Below are 21,742 nucleotides of genomic sequence, written 5' to 3'. Positions count from 1 at the left end.
GCAGTGAAACATATTTTCTGTATTTTCACTGGTTTTCCGGAACTAGTTTGGTATTTTATTGGGCAGTTACTTTGGTAGATCTACCATTTGAAGGGGTGGGGCGGGGGGAACTGTATACGGATATTTAACCTTACGCGAAGGGACATTACTCGGGAGAACGTTTGAGAAGCCCACAACAATATGTCGAAATTATCGGGAACTGCGTGTTGTACGCAACTCGTACAAACTTCACTTTCATATACAACTTCACTTTCATGTTTAATGTCTATGCGGATGCTGTAAAGGTAACTCTAAAATAATGTACAGTACGGAAAATGCATCGTTGTTGTTGTTGCTCGTTTTCGTAAACAAAAGACGTTTTAAATCATTTGTGTATCTGATAAACAAAAGTTTTTGCTACACAACTCATGAAATATTTTATTTTCATACCACTCGATGAAAATAAAAACCATATTCATGCAAAAGACTTGAATTTCTCACTTATCGGACAGAAAATTCTCTATTTTTAGCAATGCCGGAAAATCTTTTCTTGCATACCAGACGGGGATTTCCGGTATTTTTACCGGTGCTGGAAAAATCCATCTTACACCCCGGGGTGTAAGATGACTCCCGTGCTTTAAATGACGTATTACGAACTACATATATGAAGAAGATTTATTAGTTATTTATATTTTATTTCGAAAAACGGAATAAAATCCAATACCTTGATAGTTCCTCTTTGTTCCTGATAGTATATTTCTCGATTCAAAACACGTTATTTTATCAAAAATTCATAACGTTACGCTGGAACTGATAAAATAAAACCGGAACTAAACATTGTTATTTGTCTTTGAAACGCCATGACGTCTTTCCTGTTTACGGACGTTGATTTCCCGCGCTTTGTTAAAATACGCGACTATAAGAAATAGTTCGAAAAAGAATGCCGTTCGATTGAATTTATTTTTATTATTACATCTTGATATCGGTATGCAAGAAAAAGATTCTGTCACTGGTTATAGGTGCATATGGGAATATCCGGCTCTCGGGTAACTGTTTAGGCGGTAACTCGGTAGGAACCTCGTTACCGCCTAAACAGTTACTCTCGAGGCCGGAAATTCCCATCTGCACCTATAACCAGTGAAAGAATCTTATAATCTCACATGGGTTATCCCACACTCCTGTGACGGACTACTTCATGCACTGAATATTCATATTACTTATGTAAAATAATTAAAAATCAGGTACCTTTATCTTTTCTCTCCGTTCCTTATAGTGTATTTCTCGATTCAAAATTCATTACTTTATGATAAGAACGTACCGTTACGCTACAAACGATAAAACTAAAGCGGAACTTTGTTATTGTGCGTCACTGAAATGTCACGACGTCACTTCTGCTTACGGACGTCAATTTCCCGCGTTTTAAGTAGTTTCATATTTTTATGCTTGTTTTTATTGTTTCTGTTGTGGTAAGTGAGAAATAGAATCCATCATTGGTGTTCGGTGAAGATCGGAAAATCCCAACCCTCGGGCGCACCGCTCAAGTCTTAAACTCGGCTCAGCCTCATTTAAGACTTGAGCGGTGCGCCCTCGGGTTGGGATTTTCTGATCTTAACCGAAGACCAATGATGGATTCTCTATATCCTCTATAGATCTATATACGGACTGCAGACCCTGGTAAAGTATATTTTCGTTCAGGCGCCGTACATCTCTTCTGTACTTTCTTCAAAGTTATTTTTAATAAAATGTAGACTTGAAATCGAAAATGTGGCATAGTTCGTCTTCCGACCGTTCCAGACTCCATTTCCAGGAGATTTAACTAGCTCCATCTGTGTTGAAATGCCGCAATTAATTATTTTCATCTGTCCCGAATTCAGAGAAAGTTGGTTGTCGCTGTTTACAAAAAAAACAACAACAAAAAAAAACAAACAATCCAGCCCGTACGAGATTAGAATAAATGTCATTTCTAACGACTTCATGAAACCTATGTCTTCAAATCAAATTAAAGTCGTTTATATCAGGTGCTAGATACCTTATTTCGTCAAAACAGAAATTGCAGATTAATTGGTACAGTACAAACTGTATCAGTAAAAATTCATATAATTTGCAAAAATAAGAAATAATACATTTTAACGTCAAATCATAGCAAAAACGTGATTATAAAAAACTTAAGATGTATTAAAGATATATTATAGAAGAGTGTGCGAGTTAATGTGTGTGTTTGGTTTTTCTTTAATTGCACATTTTTGTACCATAGCAGTAAACATGTTTATAATAATAAGGTGATCTTAAATTAGGGGTGTTTTTAAAGCAGGGTTCTTCCGTAATGACATGATTACACTCTTCTATAACATTGAAGAAGGTAAAGAAACAAGAAAACCATAAAGAGCTGGTACAAAACAAAAGATTTATTTAATATGTTGTGATTTAATTTATTGTTATTTAAACTCGTAACTAAATGAATCAAAATATTAAATGAATATCTAAGTTTCAAATTCCAACTTCATGAAATTTCTACGTGTACAAAAAAAGTAGAAATTAAAAAAAGCATTTACTAAAAATATTTTTATGGCGTGCCATTATACAACCATAGTATCTTTATCAATTTAGTATAACATTAAAATGTATTTCGTTTAGTACTTTCATATATTTTCCATAGACTTTGTTGTGTTTCCACCATGCACCACGCTGTTTCCTGTATTAAAAACGTGCAATTTAGGTAACAAAACCATATATCTAAAATAACTGTTGCCAACAGAACAGCCTATTCATAGCGAAATGAATCTTTCTTAGTTATTTTTTATCATTTCTAACTTATTGCAGCACAGTTTATAATCAATTGTCAAAGTCTTTACAGTACTCTGCCGGTTGGTAATAATCAAATGAGTGGAAATCTTTTAAACCAGCTCCGCATAATCCCAAGCCTTTGAATTACACGTGTCCGTCTTATAAATAAGTTTTGATGGGAATGTGCGACACAGCATATCCGAACGATCTGCAAATTTCATCTTCACTGCATTTAACGCCATATGAAATTTTGTCACGAAAATTCCTATGACGGTGACTATTCTGAGTGGAATTAGCAAATATTCGAATCGTTTTGGTACACATCTTTTCAAAAGCAAATTGTTTTAATGCTAAGTTTCTGACAATCTGCAGAGAAGTTGTGTGAAATGTCGTTAGAACGAGCAAATACATTAGGTATATCCTACACATCTTGGAAGTTAGTACTGCTCTGATCCTGGCCTTTTATGATACTGAGCAAAAGTGTATACTTTTGTCATTGCCTAGCATGTTTCTAAAGTAACAACGACCGTCCTGCTAGATTATTGACTTATTTCAATCGCAATGTACCGCGGGGATTTCGCAGACACCATGTTAACAACGCTGATAAAAGGAACAGTTTGGATGTAATTATTTTGTATCAATGTAACATTTCATTATTTCATTTTCTCTCCTAGACAGGGAACTTACATTGATTTCCTTTGATTATTTGTGATTTAGCTTTAGGAAAAAACATAACGAGTTACTCTCGGGACCATACAGATGGAATGATGGAATAATTTACTACTTGTTAGAAAACTAATTCTAAATATTAACATTCACTAGATATTTTGTCTATAAAGAAAATAACGTTTATTTTCGAATACGCAATATTAGTGCATTTATATTCAGGACAGCGCAGTTATTAAAGCTAGAATCACACTGCCCCGGATGGGCTTGCGGATGAGATCCGGATTCCAATCCCCGGAATGCTCCAGATGTGTAAGAAAAAATAGAGTTTGTTACGTTTCTAATGCAATCGTAACAGAATCTTAATCCGGAATGAAACCGTAATAGCTCGTATTTTTTACCACAGTGATAGTCTTTCGGACTGTTACGATCTGTTACGATCTTTTCAGAACTGTTACGGATTTATTACGGATTCCATACGAATACTTTATTCGTGCATGATTAGAACTTCGCACCCTTGCCCCCGGATTCCCCCGATTTCTGAACGGATACACCGGATAAAATACGACGGAGTTAGGAGTTCTTTCTACGGATGCGTTACGGATGCTGTCCGGAACTCATCCGCAAGCCTATGCCCAGTTTGCTCTGGATGTGTTTGATAAAAAAAATGGGTTTTGCGAATTTATTATGTTATAAATCTGTAATGCAATCGTAACAGAACCTTAATTAACCTTATTAGAACCGGAATAAAACCTTAATAGCTCGTATTTTTTTTACCGCAGTGATTGTTATCCGGACTGTTACAATCTTTTCAGAACTGTTGCGGATCTATAACGGATCCCTTACGAATATATTATCCGTGGCAAAATTTTGAGCATGTTCAAAACTTTGTACCCTTGCCCCCGGATGCCCCCGATTTCTGAACGGATACATAGGATGTCTTACGAATGAGTTAGGAGTTCTGCAGGTGCGTAACAGATCGTAGCATACACTTAGTAGGACGTTTTCATCCGTAGTGAAAGCTTAGAACATAGCCGTTTGTTAACAAGCCTGTCCGACCGGACAATACGTTGTAAAACTCGTGGAAACTTAGTAGAATTCAAGGTAATAAACTCTGAAGCATAAAGAACGCAACCAAGATGAATAACGGCTGTTTAATAGTCGAGAGTTGCTGTCCTTCAACAGATTTTGTCATTATTAAAATTATTGTTTAAAGGTCCATTACTAAACCCCAACGAGTATCATTTGAAAACCAGAGTTTGTAGCTAAGACTTCCTATTTACTGAAAATATGGCCTACTGCATCGGATCTGACCAAATAGTCATGAATATGTTCAAGAATAACTAACAAATAAACAAAAATGTTGCCTATGTCAAACCGAAAGTATGATTTCCGACTGCTTACGAACCCGTCGAGCATCTTCGGATTTGTTCGGAAGAATCCTCCGAAACGAGGCTATAATTTATAAATAGATGCAAAATATATTATATGCCCAAACGATAACGTGATTTTTTACAAACTTAGCACATGGAATTCAACAATTTTGTAACTCACAAAAACTTCATGAAAATCATTCTTATAATACAGGTAATAAACAGCTATACTACAAGTTTGCGGGAGGACAATTCAGGCCCTTCCCGAATAAAAGTGTTTTTACAACTTCGTCTGCAAACTTTTTCAGTTAATCTCTTTTCAGTATAGTTTTAAGAATATAAATGAATAACTGTCTTACACTGCCGAAACAAAATGTGATTGAAATTTACTTAGACCACGATAATCCGTAAATAGCCAATCGCAAAGCAGACTTGTACCCGTCTATATTTCATATACAACAGTAGCGTTGTATATATATCGGGGGAAACTTGGGCAAAAAACGCGTGAATTTCGTGCCAATTTACCATCTAACAATACAGGCTAACGCCGGTGTTAAATGACCTTGCAATATTCTCACCAGTTATCAATGGGATAAAAAATAAGACTGACTTGGAGGCAAATTCAGTTGACAACGTCTAAATATTAATATTGTAAAAATGACCCCATGTTATTAGATATCAATAAAAATGAATTACAATAAACTACATATTTGTAGTGTAGAACCAACTGGGTAAAAACGTAATTTACACATTCACTGAAACGTTTCCAACAGTTGTAACTTTTTATGTTCACTTGTTATAAAAAAAGACATGTCAGCACGATCCTTACATTTGCAATCAACTGGATCCAGTTGTTCGAAACTTTAACAGGCGATTGAGTTAACGGTCGATTGACTTTATCAGTAGATTTCGACAGTTTAGAAAACTTAGAAAATCAAATGCACTTGTTAAGGATTATAAACACTAAACCATCTTTACAGTAAAATTAAAACATCATACAAGTGTTTCCCACCCATCAAGACTAGTATCATAAATAGAAATTTAACAGGCGGTTAGTTTAACAGCTTAATGCAGTGGTCGTGGGTTCGAGCATCATTGGGGTCACGACCATGACTTTTCATATGACCCCAGTACTAGTTTTCATAGGAAACGGACTCGAGAGTGGTTACAATAAGCTTAAACAGTTAAAGCTTTCATCAAAATCGAGCTAAAACAAATTAGTATAAACTAAACTAAACTAAATTACAGTCCGTTAAAGTTTCGAACAACTTGGCCCAGTTAGAAAGTAAAACAACTACATCATTCTTACAAGAAGGGCGCGATATAGTAAAAGGTATTCGTAGTCCTACGAGCATCTACGCACTAACTATATCCTGATAAACAAAGTAAACAAATAAAACAAGAACTAACTAAATAAATAAATAACCTGGCTATCTTCTTGAATCAACGAATCAACGTATCTGTCATCGTGTTTCGCCAACATGCAAACTCCTCACAAAAACTAATTGTTCAGCATGCAGTCCAATTTTGAGTATTTTTGAGAAATCCATATTTAACTGTTTAGCATTAATTTTGTGATTGCAAATGACTCAAAGTGTTAATGAACGTTAAATCTTAGTAAATCCAGTATTTGAGTAAAACTGAATTTATACAAATAACCTGCATTCTTTCATATGCCCTACTGGCAAATTAAGCGCTAACGGTACAAAGATGATATTACTCTTAAAAAAAAACACGTTAATCCTAATTTCTATAGAACGCGTGGGAGAGTTTTCAATAATTGCAGTTTTTATGTCACGTGGTCTAAGCCGGATAGACAACTCGTGCCGTTGTCTACGGGATATATACAACTCGCTTTGCTCGTTGTATATATCCCGTAGACAACGGCACTCGTTGTCTATCCTATACCTAAATACACTGATTTATGTACATATGGCTACATTAATTTAATAAGATTTTAGACATTAAACACATTTTCTTGGCCTAATATATGTCACTGTCAATTTTAAACATAAATTTTGTACATTTCATATTTTTCGTGCAAGTCGTGTATAATTACCATCATGGAAATACAGTTCTTTTGTCGCGCGTCTTTAAACGGATATTCGTTTGAAACAATTTTAAAATCACGTGATCCCGAAGAATTTCCGACCGATTACGGAAAAAACGATAAACATGAAAGTAGGACAAAATGACCCCCCATGTCAGTCTAAGAAAATACAGAAACAATCATTTGTTTCTCTGTTCTTGTGTTGATTTCAAGGGAATATTGCACGGCTATCATAATGTTTAGTACTATATTTCAAAATGTGTAGTCTTTTTTTAAGATTTATGTCTATTCATTTGTCTTTATTTTGCACCTTTAAGATTCTATCAATATTTACTGAAATTTACAAATGAAACATAAAATACTAAAACAGTGTCATTAAAAAGTTGAAAATTACTGCAGCTGAAAGTGTAACGTATATCTGCTCTCCACGTAATCGCTGTGGCCAAGAGATAAAACACGTATTTACGGACTGTAATCAATATATACATTGGTGCATATAAGAAAAACATAATACTAGTATAAACTGTACAGCTAAGTTGTTTGCAGTGTTTCATTTTTTATATTTTAATAATAATTATTATTGTTGCTAGAACAATATGAAGTATTCTTGTGACAAATGATGTGTCAAGGTATAAGCTGATTATTCATACATGTATATTATTTAACACAGTACCATTGAAAACGTATAGATCTTTCAGTGTTTCCTAAGGAAACCTCATTATTGTATGACATTTGACCATAATGAAAGCATTTTAGGTATAATACCTTAACTTTTTCAACAGTATGTCAATGCTTAACAAATGAATACATCGATTGCTTACCTAGATAAGATGCAGCACGTTCAGTTATTCAGAAATCTTGAGAGTATTTACTTTGAGAAACGGACACATTTGTTTGACTGTCTGCCGTCTGGTAAAATCTCTAATATCACAGATAATTCATAGTTTGCATTAGGCATTGTAGATGGTAGGAGCCTTTTACCCAGTATAAGCTTAAGAACATTATAATAAAACCAACGGAGGACTATTTCTTAATCTTCTGCTGCGGCGGATGGTTACATAGAAAGGGAAATTGCGTAGAAGTTCTGCTTAGTTGAAAATGGCCATTTTGGTGGAATCCGGGATTCTGAATGAATGGACCGTTAAATTACAGCTTTCAGCTTTGGAATGGACGTATTATGGCCAAGAACTTACAAAGCTGGACACGCACACCGAACGCCAGCTTTCTATTTTCGTCCAGGACCATCTAAAACTACAGTCATTAAATTTCTTATAAAATCTATATAAATTTATCAAGACTACTGCAGTAGCATCACTAATATCAATTAACATTTCCCTTGAGGACCAATGGACCAAACAGGAGCTGTCCAGCAGAAATGTAAATAAGACTTTACTGGACTATTTAAGTAAATGTATTAAATGGGATTAATAGACACTTGCAAATAAAGACGAAGTGGATTGTGGATACCTAGGACGATCGATATATTACGGGGGACATCTCAATATTTAAATAATATCATGTACAGACGAAAATGCATGCCTATAATAGTGACAAGATCTGACTTATTATCCCCTGCCGATGGCGAAGGGATATTGTTTTATCATTGTTCTCAAGTTATCATCTGGAAACCGTTTAACTTGTCTGGGTTATTGTGACCTTGACCTACTGACCTTCTGTACCAAAATTTATTTAAATCTGTCAAGCCTTTCATGAGTTATAATCCAAAAACCATGAGAACCGACATACCCCACCAACCGACAAGCTCATTCCTATATATACCGCAAACTTCATTTGTGGGGTTATAATTATATTAGGAGTCGCTAGATTATTAATAACCAGACTTATTTTGATATGCTAGTGATTCCTTTTGTAAGATGTTGAAACAATGCTTTGCCATGTTTGGCATGCCAATGGTCCCTCACCTGAAGGCTAAGCCTAGCATATTTTTTTTATATTTTCTCACAGAGATTTCTCATTTTACCGAAGATTCTCATGTTACCGAAATAACTGAAACGAACATTGTGAACAAGTTTTAATAGGATCTTAAATGCGAATTGAGGAAAAGGTGTATTTGCACAGGTCTTTCTTTTATATTTACCCAATTTCTTAGTTATTAGCCAGAGGTGACCCAGTTTTCGAAACTTATCCCAAGATTTTACAGAGGCAAATATTGAAAACATGTTTCATGAAGATCCAGTGTAGACAGTAGCCTTGTTTGTTTTAGTAAGCTAATTGTTAATGGACAAAAGACAAATTTCTACCAATAGCTCATTTCAACATATGGTTCGGGTTAACTAAAACAGGCTTATTATCAACTTTCTACTTTATGCTGCATGACATGTTAAAAGTCACAGGCATAACTAAATAACTGCAGCTTTTACTTAAATTATGTTATAAGCCATTGACTTCTCTTATAATTATGTATAGTCCGTAGGTCTGTGTACATTTTGGGAAAAATCCAAAACTTCCTTGATAGCACATAACTTCTAAAGTTTGGTTTTGTTTATTCATAAAACGTCTTATTTTACAAAAAAATGTACAATTTTAGCACTGTCATTATGCAACTTCAGCGAAGGTTACTGTTTCTAAATTCCAAAGTTTATGTGTTAAAGTTAATTAAGTTGGTTAAAGGTTTCAAATGATCTCAGTGTGTTTTACTAAATAAGTGCAAATAGTTACTCATTTATTAGCAAACTATAAAATCCGTTTACTTCAGAAACGAAATTAGTTTGTGTTCTTCAGGGTACAATGATTTGTGATAAGCCGACTTGTATAGTCCGTAGGCCCTAAATAAGTCACTATCAGAGACTTGTTTTGTAACATCATAACATGAGATATCAAGTTCAAACTTCAGAATCAAGAATCTGTGAATTTTTCGAAGTTTGAATATTGAATTAAACCAATTTCAACACACAATTTTACTGCAATGCTAATGTCAGTCATCAAGTTCATTTCTGTTTTGATACCTCCTTCAGTTTTTGAAAAATATTTGTAAGCTAGTAGTAAACAAGAAATATCTTAAAAATGATGTCGCGAAATGTAATAAGGAAAAGTTATGAATCTTTCATCTAACATTCATCTTTCATCTAACATTTTTCAAATGCAAAACTAAACACCGCACTTTAACAATTTAATGGTTTTCTTTTATTTTTCGCAAAGGTTTCGTAGGTTGCAATTTTGTTTCGTTTATCTAGACGAATAATTACTCAGTAGTTTGATGAAGATTCATGAAGCGTCATGAGAAGGTCATTAACGTGTTTATATTTTTAGCTAAATTTGGTCCCTATCCCATTTGTAACAAATCGGAGACCTACGATAATTGTTACACATCGAGTTTGATAAAAATCCATTACATTTTGTGGTTAATGCGAAGAAAGGCATATCTACTTTTAGCTATAGTGGTCCCTAATGGGCCCAGTTCCATATAAATAAATTGGAAGAGGACCTTAATGATGCTCCAGACCAAGAATGACAAAGATCCATCAAGTGTTCATGAACGCTATTAAAGGCAATTCTAGTTAGCTCTAGCAACCCTAAAAGGGTTCAAGTCCCAGTGAAAATCGGCTGCGGCTAATAAGATGCTACAAATCAAGTTTGATTAGATACATGAGAAAAAATCAATTAAAGTTTTTTTAATATGTTTTATTTATTTCTAAATAGGCCACTGATCCCGCTATAACAAAAGCATATTCGCTATTCATGAATCTTGGACAATGACGTCACACCTATAAAAAAGTGAAGGTCAAGCAAAACATACATTTGTAATTATTTCTGTTTCATAAGCAAGTTTGCCTCATAGTCATATCACACAGTTAAACTGTATGCAGCGTACCTTCATTTCAGTATAACGAGAATCAGTCATTATATAGCATATATATGATAAAACAGATTTCAACTGAGTTCAATATTTGCATACCATACTAAAGAAAAATATTCATATATAATAAATCAGTTAAATAATTTATAACAAATATGTCAAAGCAAACAAGTAGTCATTTTAATATGCAACCTGAATAAGTCACAAAAGCAAGAAACCTTTTCATAGTTTTAATTGTAGAAAAAGGAAAATCTTTTAAAAAGCACCTCTCTACATACAAGACTCTTATCACACCCTTATTCATGTGATACGCAGACCGTATTCAGCTCTTTCTTTAATTTGATATATGTTGGTATTGAACAGGTTTTTATCATATTTATTAAACTTACTTATCATTTTGAGATATATCAATATTCTTGCTAAATATACTGAGCCAAAGTTTGGCAGAACTTTGGTTGCCATGGCAACTGAAAGGAAGATCTTCTTGTCAGAAACTGTTAGCTGGATTTCAAAAATATTTTTTTGAAATGATCTCTAGATGACCCTCTACCAAAATTGCTTAAGGCGTACTCTTTCGGTAAAAATCATGGCCGCCACTTGACGGGGCTTATTTTCCCTATATGGCTATATTGTATTTTTCAAAAATCTTCTTCAACACCACAGGGCAGATTTACACTAAACTCCACAGAAATGATCCTTTGGTGGCTCCTATCAAATTGCCCAAAGAATTAAAATCCATTCTAGAACTGTGATTGCCATGGCAACCGAAAGGAAGATCTATAAAAATCTTCTTGTCAGAAACTGTTAGCCGGATTTCAAAAATATTGTGTTGAAATGATCTCTATGTGATCCTCTACCAGAATTGCTTAACCCGTTCTATTTTGCCGGGGTGCAGTGTTATTTTCCCTATATGGTTATATTGTAAATTTCAAAAATCTTCTTCTCTGAAACCTGAAAACCTAGAGCTTAGATACTTGGTATGTGACATTGTCTAGTGGACTTTTACCACGATTGTTCAAGTTATGATCCCATGGCCAGTACTGGCCCAACCCAACGATCCATTGAATTAACATAGAGTCCAGTAGGAAAAATAAAAAAAGTAAGTTCTTCTCTTAAACTGAGAGGCACACAGCTTAGATATTTTATGTGTGGCATTGTGTAGTGGTCCTTTACCAAGATTATTCAAGTCTTGACCCAGGGTCCACTTAAAGCCTCGCCTCGGGGTATTTAAGTTTTATATGAGTTATATAGGAAAAATACTTAAAAATTACCTGATAATATTTCATACACTGTTTAATGATAATAATCTGATGACCTCACTTGATTCAATTTTGATGAAACTTCACAGGGGTATTCCTTTTGCCATAGCAACAGAAGGGAAACCCTTTAAAATCCAAAACCACATGGCCAAACAGGTGAGAGATATAGGGTCATCATGACCCTCTCGTTTTTGTCTATTGATACATTATTCAGCAATACATTATGTCAAATCTGAATACATGTATATTCATTTTTTCTCAATTTTCTGTGTATAATTGTTTTCTAAAATGCATTCTTCGTGCTGCCAACAGTCAGTCGCAGTTGACTATAATTTAACTCACAGAACTACCGGTAGTTTTAACTATTTGAATGTGGGTCTTACTTTTTACATATGTCTAGTATATTTCTTTTACACTTTCAACTTACAAACTACTATTATATGGGGAATCTGCCTTTTCCAACATGAAATTTGATTGATGACTTTAAATTGAGTACAAATTATCTATACAAAAACAATAATAATAAAACATGAAAAATGAAAATATGAAAGAATATTCCTTCTAACATCCAGTGCATATATCATATGTTATTACACTTCAAAACATAGTTTGACAGAAGTGTAGCATTGCAGCACTTTAAAGTTAGTGTTCATCAAATACACTGTAGAGACAGTATGCTGTATTGAATTTCTTCGTTAAAATTTTTGTTTAGGTCCACTTTACTTGACTACTATAAGAACACTAGCTTTCAGACTCGTATATCATAATTAGATGAGTATGTAGGCCAAGAGCCAAGTGCATTTTGTCTGAATTATGGCCCTAAATATACTTAGAAAGTTTGAATTTCTATAAAATGTAGGTCCATTTGAATTCTATAAGAGCTATAGCTACATTTCATTATCATTAGATTTGTATGTACGTCAAAAACTTGCATTTTTTGTCAGCATTTTGGGCCTTTTTAACTAAGAAAACCAGTATTTCTTGGTTGTTTTTAGCTCACCTTGGCACGAAGTGCTCCAGGTAAGCTTATGTGACCGGTCATTGTCCTTCGTCATCTGTTGTGCGTCGTCCGTCAACATTTGCCTTGTTAACACTCTCCCCGACGAAATCTTTTTTAAAATTTGTTCAGAGTGTTTGTCTTGATAATCTCTAGGACAAGTTTGAAACTGGGTCATGTAGGGTCTAAAACTAGGTCAGTAAAAGTAGCCAAAGGAAAATCTTTTTAACACCAGAGTTCACAGTTTAAGTTTGAAACTCATGAGAATTGGTCAGAATGTTTGTCTTGATGACCTCTAACACCCAAGTAAAAATCAAAGAAAAACATTGCGTATGCAATAGGGGCTAGGCTACCGGTCAGATAAAAGGAAAAGCTTGTTAACAATCTAGAGGCCACATTTATGACCCAATCTTCATGAAACTTGGTCACAATAATTATCTAGATGATCTTTAGTCCAAATTTGAAACTGGGTCATGTTGGGTTAAAAAGTAGGTCACTAGGTCAGATCAAAGGGAAAACTTGTTAACATTCTAGAGTCAGAATGTTTGTCTTGATGACTTCTAGGTCAAGTTAAAATCTGGGTCATGTGGGGTCAAAAACTAAGTCACTCAATTAAAAGTCAAAGAAAAACCTTGTGTATGCAATAGGGGCTGCAATTTACACTGGATCTTCATGAACTTTGATCAGAATGTTTGTCTTGATACAATCTAGGTCAACTTTAAATATTTGAATAAAGGTTATCTGGAGTTAAAAACTAGGTCACCCAGACAAACAAAAGAAACACATGTGCAACAGGGGCTGCATTTTTCACTGGATATTTATGAAATTTGGTAAGAATGATCTTCTTGGTTAAATCTTGGTCAAGTTTGAATATGGATTATCTGGAGTCAAAAACTTGGTCACCTGGTCGAATCAAAGTAAACCATTGTGTATACAATAGGGGCTGCATTTTCACTGGATATTCCTGCAACGTCAGTAGATTGTTTGTCTTGAACAAATCTAGGTCAAGTTTGAATATCATCAAAAACTAGTTCACTATGTCAAATCAAATTAAAAATATTTAGTCTGTGCAATAGGGGCTGCATTTTTCGACTAATGTGCATGACTCTTGATCTGATTGTTTGTCCCTATAAAATCCTCGATTGAGCTTTTATCTTGGTCACGTGGGGTTAGAAACTATGTCATCAGGTCAAATCAAAGAAAATGTTTGTTTACACTTTAGGAGCCACATTTTTCATTCAATCTTTATAAAACTTGGTCAGAATGTTTGTTATTACAAAGTCTAGGATGTGTGTGTGTGTGCGTGCGTGCGTGCGTGCGTGCGTGTGTGTGTGTGTGTGTGTCCACCGGAGAATCCTCCATCTGGGCGAGCATTCATCTAAGGTTTACATCTTCTAAGTTGTTATCTTCTGAGGTTTACGTCTTCTAAGTTTTTATCATCTCATGTCATGTTGTCTGCGTTGTTAATCGTCTAAGTTGATGATCTCTACGTTGTTAATCGTCTAAATTGTAGATCTTCTTAGTTGGTCGTCTCACAGTACAACTCGATGACTCCCTGATTTTTGACGACATCTTATTTAAGTCTCTAAAGTTTTTGTTCCCATGTCTTCTGCTTAGTTGGGTATACTCCGTTCCTGTCTTCTAAGGTTAAATAAAACGTCTTGTCGATCCATCTGCAGCTTGCCAATGTGTCCGAATCCCCGATGACCCGGCGTCGTACTTGTCTTCTTCCGTTCGTCGAGAACCATCTGAGGGAAACACTTTCCAGATAAAAACCCTCGGGGATGGCAATCCGGTGTCGATTCTGGAGGGTGTCATGGGGCCCCGAATCACCAGTTTTCTGCAACGTGGTGTAGCGTTGTTCTTCGCCCCGAGCAACTGCCTTGTCCGAAGTGTTGACATTTAGAAGTCCTCATCCCGTCGTTGACAAGTCCGGTTGGTGATACCAAAGGTGTTACTCTGGTGTCAATCCAGGGGGATGTCCGCCAGATCTTAACACCCCGGTTCCCGGAGAAAGGCTCAACATCATATTAGCTGACCAGCAGAACATGGGTCTTGTAACCTTTCTAAGGCCACTACCGCCGATGGTAGTCATGTGTCGCTAACTAGGTCATGTGACAATATACGTGACAATATACATGTTGACCCAGTTAGCGACATATGTTCCCTCTCAACGACGTGAACGTCTCGGCGGTCCAAGAGGAGAAAGTCTAGGATGATTTCGAATCTGAGTTATGAGGGGCAAAAAACAAGGTCACTAAGTCAAATCAAAGGAAAAGCGTGTTTACATTCCTGCTCCAATCTTCACAAAACCTTGTCAGAATATTCGTCTCAATACAATTTTAGATGAATTATAATCTGAGTCATGTGCGGTCAAAAGCTAGGTCACTAGGTCAAATCAAAGAAAATGCTTGTTTACACTCAAGCGGCCACATTTTTCGTCCAATCTAAATGTAAATTGGTCAGAACATTTGTCTCTATGAAATCTCAGACGAATTTGTGTCAGACTGGGACACAAACCAAATGGAAGAAAAATCTTGTTTACACTAAAGAGGCCACAATCTTCATGAAACATGGTCAGAATGTTTATTTCCTTAAAAACTCAGATGAGTTTGAAACTGGGTCATGTGGCGTCAAAAACTGGGTCACTAGATCAAACATGTTTACACTGCCTTGGTGTGTTACTCAGGTAAGCGACCTAAAGCCCCCTTGTCCCTCTTCTTATTTCATGTTTTCACTAAATTTACCCATTTTATAATTTCTTATCAGTACAATATATATTGATTCACTTTGAAAATACCAGATATATTTCACTCTAATATTTTGATAACTAACTGAAAAATATTTAATAAAAATTGTATTTGGGAATATCTATAAGGACTATTCTTTCACAAGAAATCATATAAGGAAGTTGAATTACAGATGTGTAGATTGGCCAACACTATAAGTACACGTCGATTTGTGGGAATATGGGCCGCCGTGAGAAAAATATTGAGAAATATAAAGACCTATACCACATTGTAGATTGAAGTGAGTTATCGTAATTTCCCATGTATCTCTTTCCAGACACTCGATATAAATATGGCGGCTAAAGAGAAAATAACAAAGGCAGAAAATGTATGACTGCTGAATAATTACAGGTGACAACGTCTTTTAAAACTATGTTAAGATTGTAAAATCAATATATTTAGTGAAGATAATGCTTATTCTAGCAGATAAAACACTTTTATGAAAAATAAGATGGAATTATTTATGCTTAAATGAAAAAAATATCCATAAATATCAGAAAATGGCGAAAATGACTAAATAAAGATATTAAGTGAGCAAATTTCTGTTAAATGGCGCAGTATGCTCGATTAAAAATAAATATACATGTAGTCTAATACTGTGTCACTTCCATAGTCTAATAACATAATTATATATATCTATATACCCTTGTTATCTGTATGAGTGTGTCATATTGGCTTAACGCCCCGACAATGTGGTCAGAACGCAAAATCAATAGAAAAAATATCTGTTACATGGTGCAATCTTAAGAATGTTGTTTCTAATGATATAACAGCTTTAAATCGTAAACTATTTCATAGTGCAGATTTTCCTGTTAAAATTGATAAATCAGATTTCCAGTTAAAATTGATAAATCCAATTGATACATACTTCCCGTAAATCTGAGTTAAAGACATCTACGGAAGTAATCATTAGAAGATTTCTCTATGTACGTTTTGGTCCAGCATACTAGGTGTTCTATGATGTCATCGTCGTTTAACGCCTACAGTATATTTACGTTTTACATAAGGAAATTTATAGTACTTAAACCTTCAACTTGAGTCCTTCTTATAAACGGGATTTGGCCACTAATCAAATCCTGAAGTTTGTATAATTTTCAAAGTTCGCATAAATGATCAGCAAGATTATGATGGGCTCCTTAATTGCATATACAATCACATTAAGCTCGTTTCGTAGATAAGTTAAGCTCTTTTACATGTAACAATACTAATTTATTTTATTGTATAACTTCATGTCTTACTGATATTTTACCCCGCGTGAAACGATACTTCGACAAAGTACATGTATATGCAAACTATAAAAAAGAATTCCTAGAAAAATTAAAATCCAACAATTACAAGGTGTGCTGTTAGTTGTTTCATATGATTTCTTTACTTTTTATACCTATTTACGTAATAATCTAATGAATGACAAAGAAACTGCTTAAAATAAACGCATTTTTATACAATCCATGCATTCTTGATGATGTTTTCAAATACGGACAATCAGTTGTTGCTGATTTACCCAAGCTTTTATTCCATTTAGATGGGGCGGGGGTGTTCCCCATACAATATTTTGAAATATTTCGGACCAGGTAGGTATCTGTTACTTGATGCGTAGTTTTTCTCACAAAAGTTGTAGGTCACGATGTCTGTCGGTTATATGCGACGTTTAATAAATACCCTTTCCTTTATATTTATGTAATCGTCATCTTTGCAAGAGCGATTTTCAAGAATTCAATGAACGTTATCAATATGTCCTTTTGCAGAAATACCGCTATTATCAACTGCGAGAATATTCTACTTAATGTCAGTATCGTAATTCAGTGTGTGTTTTTAACGTTTAATAGCAATTTAAAACACTTCTGTTACTTAGTGTATCAAAACAACCAACAGTTATTTATCAATTCAATGGAAATTTTTCCAAATGTATTCGGTAAAATGATGAAATATTTTATCATATGCGGTTTTGACCAACTTATTTCGAGATATATTGCATATTTGGTGTTCAGTCCTTTGTCAGCTGGATGCTAGATTTTCCTATTTGATCGTGTCTAAGAGGTAGACGACGCCATGATAGTTCTTAAAGCCCACTAATGCTGAGCTGCTTTGATATGTTTTTGCTTTCCTGATTCGTCGGATCCTTAATAATAATATTCTGCTGTTGTTGTGGTTTTTGAAACGGCATGGAGAACATGCGCAAATGGTTTGTTAAAAGCTCCAAGAAGATCCCTTGAAAGTATAGAACTCAACTAATCAAAATTATAGAAGACTCGATTTGACTTAGTTTGTTTATGAAATGTTTAGAAAGGTGAAATACCTTCACGCCCTTTAGCACCAGCGTAAGTGGAATTCTATTGTGATAATATTAAATGAACTCTATAAAACTAAAGGATTGATATTGATATTTTCCCAATCATTTTTGTTTTTCACATAACGTGCCTTTAGTTTCCCTTTCGTGAATAAGATTATGTATACTGTTCTATCATTGTATTATGGTGGGGATATAGTGTGAGCTTTGTTGCCAAAATACTGTTTGAAGCACACCGGCGTTGTTTTACAACTGACCGTTCCAAGGCGTTGCCGCACTGCGTTCTTTTCCTTTATTTCACGTTTCTTGAGCTTTCTGTCTATATGCTTTACTTTTTTCGCGTATTTATCATGTTCTAAACTATACATGCATTGCTGCAGTGTTACGGTTTAAAGAGGCGTTGCAGAGTGTATCACATATCGGATCATTTGAGAAATCGTTTCAGAGAAGGAATGATGAAAAAATAACAGTGAAATGACTACCCCCTGCCCCTGATGCCATTCCTTCTGCAGTTAGCTGTACGTAATTGCGGAAAGCCCATAATAAACTCAGAACGTTTTAAATGCAGGGATAATGAGTAATATGTGTTTGTAGATAGCTTTGTTATCGCGGGGCTGAAGACGAATTAAGTAGAACACTTTCAGTGTTGATGTCAAGTCTTAATGAATATAATTAACCAGTAATTCAGAGTAATTAAGAAGACTATCATGAATTTAGCACTTGAATCAATTAACAAAAAATCTGTTAAACTTCTACTGGCATTAGCGTCTTGATCATGCTTAAATCTAATCAAAATGAACTTGCAAACAATTTGCGCATAATCTTATATTAAAAGTATAGACAACTATTTGTGCCGACATTGGTTTGTACTGCATTTCAAATTCCTTTCCTTCTAGGTACTTATTAAAAGCAGGTATTGGTAACATATTCCCTTACACATTGTATGTTATAATTCTTGTAACTTTCGGAAATTAACTTATTTCAAATTCAACACCATAAGAATAGTCGAAAATAGTTAAATTCAAGAGGTAGAAACGACGTGTAAAAATGCATTGTAAATTAAGTGGGCGGGGTACAAAACAGTTAAAATAAATTGGATATATTGTTTCCTTAGAAAGTGTAAATAAAGATATTTGAAATGTCCCATTGGCTTGTTTAATGACATGATATTCGATATTATAAGCATTTTTGCTGATTTTTTTTCAGAAATTATTCAGCAGTATTATTTTCGTAACCGGCCGCCATATTGATGACGTCATTTCCGGATCCAGTCGCGGTCCCCAGAAGAGATACATATATGTATTGTTTTGTCTTAGACCAAGGAATAGTTTGGTATATGTGGCTATATATCTCAACTACTTTCGAGCGGGATTACAAATGGCCGTTGGCTATATTTTGTTGTCACCGTTTCAGCTCAATTTATGTTGAAGCTTACTCCAATGGTTCAGCAAAATTCCTGTTAACTTCATGAAAACAAGAACAATTTATAACATTTTACAATGATAACGTTTAAAGGTTATGTAAAAATGGTTTAGATTCTGTAGAATTCCTCTGTATAATTATTCATTTCATCAGTTAATTTGGTTTTGTAAGAAATTGACAAATGTTTTCCACTCATGTTTTCGTAAAGATGATGAATTGTTAGTTTCATATTTACTTTAAATAATTATATATGTTGAAGATTATAATTCATAGAAAGTTCATTTGAGCTTCATACTCCTGACCTGTTGTAAGATTGAAATTTTTCACTATGAACTCTGTCTCCCCCACTATGAGATGTGTCTCAGTATCCCAGCAGTCAGGCCATCCGTCTGGTGGAGGTTTCTTCACAATCTCTCCTACCACACTACACTCATCTTGCTCTATACAGTACTGAGGATTCTTTCTTGTAGATCTCCACAGTGATGTATATCTCTCCTTACGTTTCTGTTCTGGTTTCCTGGCTGTACAATATCCTGCATGTATGAATGTTTGTCCATATTCCACTATCTGACCTTTCTCTATCATCTTCCTAAATACCAAGCTACACCAAAACTGTCCATTATGTAAGATCTTATGACTCTCTGGATGCTTTCCATCTATGAATGGCACTCTAACAACAAATCCATATGTAAACCTTGACCTGCGTTGTATGATGTTTCTAGGTTTCCAGCCCATCAACACTGCTCCATTTAACACAGCCAGTCTAGCATCTTCTACAAGGACAACTCTCATATTACTGAACTCAGACTGAATTCTCTCCCTTAGATATGGAGATTCGCTGTAACCTCCAACAAGCAGTAGTGTATTAATATCTCCAGTACATTCTTCAAGTATTGTATTCACTAATTTAACAATTTTATCAATGGAAGGCTTGAAGAATAGCTTCATTAGGTCACAGTGTATGTTAAGCCTTGCTTCAATAGGAAAATATTCCATTTTCTCAGCATTCTTTGACTCTTTGATTTTGACTGGCAAAGAAAGTTCCTTCCTTTCTTCTAAAACATACAAAAGGGCATTTTCAATTTTTAGTTCTGTTGCTTTATTAGAAGATGAAAATATTTGTTTCTGTTTTTGGAAGTTATTCATTAAATCTATATAAGCCGAGGTATAGTTTGATTGGAACTCGGCCCACACCTGCTCACCTACTAATTCTTTCATACAAGATACAAATTCAGCATCAACATCAATCCCTCCTGCTATTTCTCCTGTTGCTCTATACACTTCCCTGAGTTTACTACCCCCTAGAACTTCATGTACACAAAAATCAGATGTGCCACCACCAAGATCAGCGAGGACGTACTTAAATCCAACAGGAAGTCTGTCGTCATCTAGCAATGTTTGTTGACGACAGACTAAATCTAAATCTAGCATTGTTTGTTTCTGGGAATACAGGGCAGCAGCTTCTGGTTCCAGGACCAAACGTAGCTGGTTCTCAGGAATCCCTGCATCCCTAGCTGCCTCGCGCATAAACTGTCTTGCAGAATCACTGGAAATAGCTGGAATAGTTATCATCCATTGGAGGTCAGACTCTCTTAAACCTAATATAGATTGAAACACTATTTTCATTGAAATCTTTTTTAAATTTTCAATTGCCATAGAAAATACTTTCATTGCTTTGACTGGTTTGCCAGTTATGTCTTGAATTGTCATATTATGAGAAATAACTTTTTTCTTATATAATGCCATTTTGAAATTTTCAAAGTAGAAGTAGCTCTTTCTTTCGATTTCCTCTAAACCACAATAATTTATCTGCGCTTGATATCCAAAAGAGTGAAATGTTTTATCAGAATTCAGTAAAACAACGGTTGGTACCCGGTCTTCTTCAAGCATACCCCCATGTGTTGCTGATTTGACATTATTCTCATAACCTTTAAATGAGTATGCAAATCCTGAATGTACTGTTCCAAAATCTATTGCTATCACAACTAAAGGCCCGTCAACAACTGTTTCTGTTTTTGATACATTTTGATCTGTACTTTCACTTTTTGGACTAGATCTTGTTATTTGTTCATTTTTGCTAGGGTTACTCCCCATTTTGTTATTAGAATTAAAGCAGATAAATGTAAATATTACACAAGCTCCTTAACCGCAAATTTGTAATGTATTAGGAACAATTCCTATTTTAGCAAACCATTAAAATTGTTGTAGTGCAGCATCTTGTGCCAAATCCTGTTTCAGTTACTGAAGCTTAAAATTATTACCTTTAAAGGAGTATATCAAGAAAATCCCAAAAATTAAAGACTTTAAGAATGATGTCAC

At 34.8% G+C, this 21,742-nt stretch overlaps 1 protein-coding gene across 1 annotated transcript; it reads right to left on the bottom strand.

Annotated features, from left to right (window-relative positions):
• Positions 1-19,690: 19,690 nt before the first annotated feature.
• On the bottom strand, positions 19,691-21,517 carry LOC123552787 (heat shock 70 kDa protein 12A-like). Its single transcript, XM_053542108.1, has 2 exons — positions 21,316-21,517; positions 19,691-21,021 (listed from the first exon to the last, which is right to left on the bottom strand). The coding sequence occupies exons 1-2, from the start codon at positions 21,515-21,517 to the stop codon at positions 19,691-19,693; spliced, it is 1,533 nt and encodes a 510-aa protein (XP_053398083.1).
• Positions 21,518-21,742: the final 225 nt, after the last annotated feature.

This window comes from Mercenaria mercenaria, chromosome 4 (genome assembly GCF_021730395.1).
Source record: "Mercenaria mercenaria strain notata chromosome 4, MADL_Memer_1, whole genome shotgun sequence".
NCBI classification, from domain to species: domain Eukaryota; kingdom Metazoa; phylum Mollusca; class Bivalvia; order Venerida; family Veneridae; genus Mercenaria; species Mercenaria mercenaria.
Note: the sequence above shows the minus strand (reverse complement) of the source record. Positions and strands in the feature narration are given on the sequence as shown.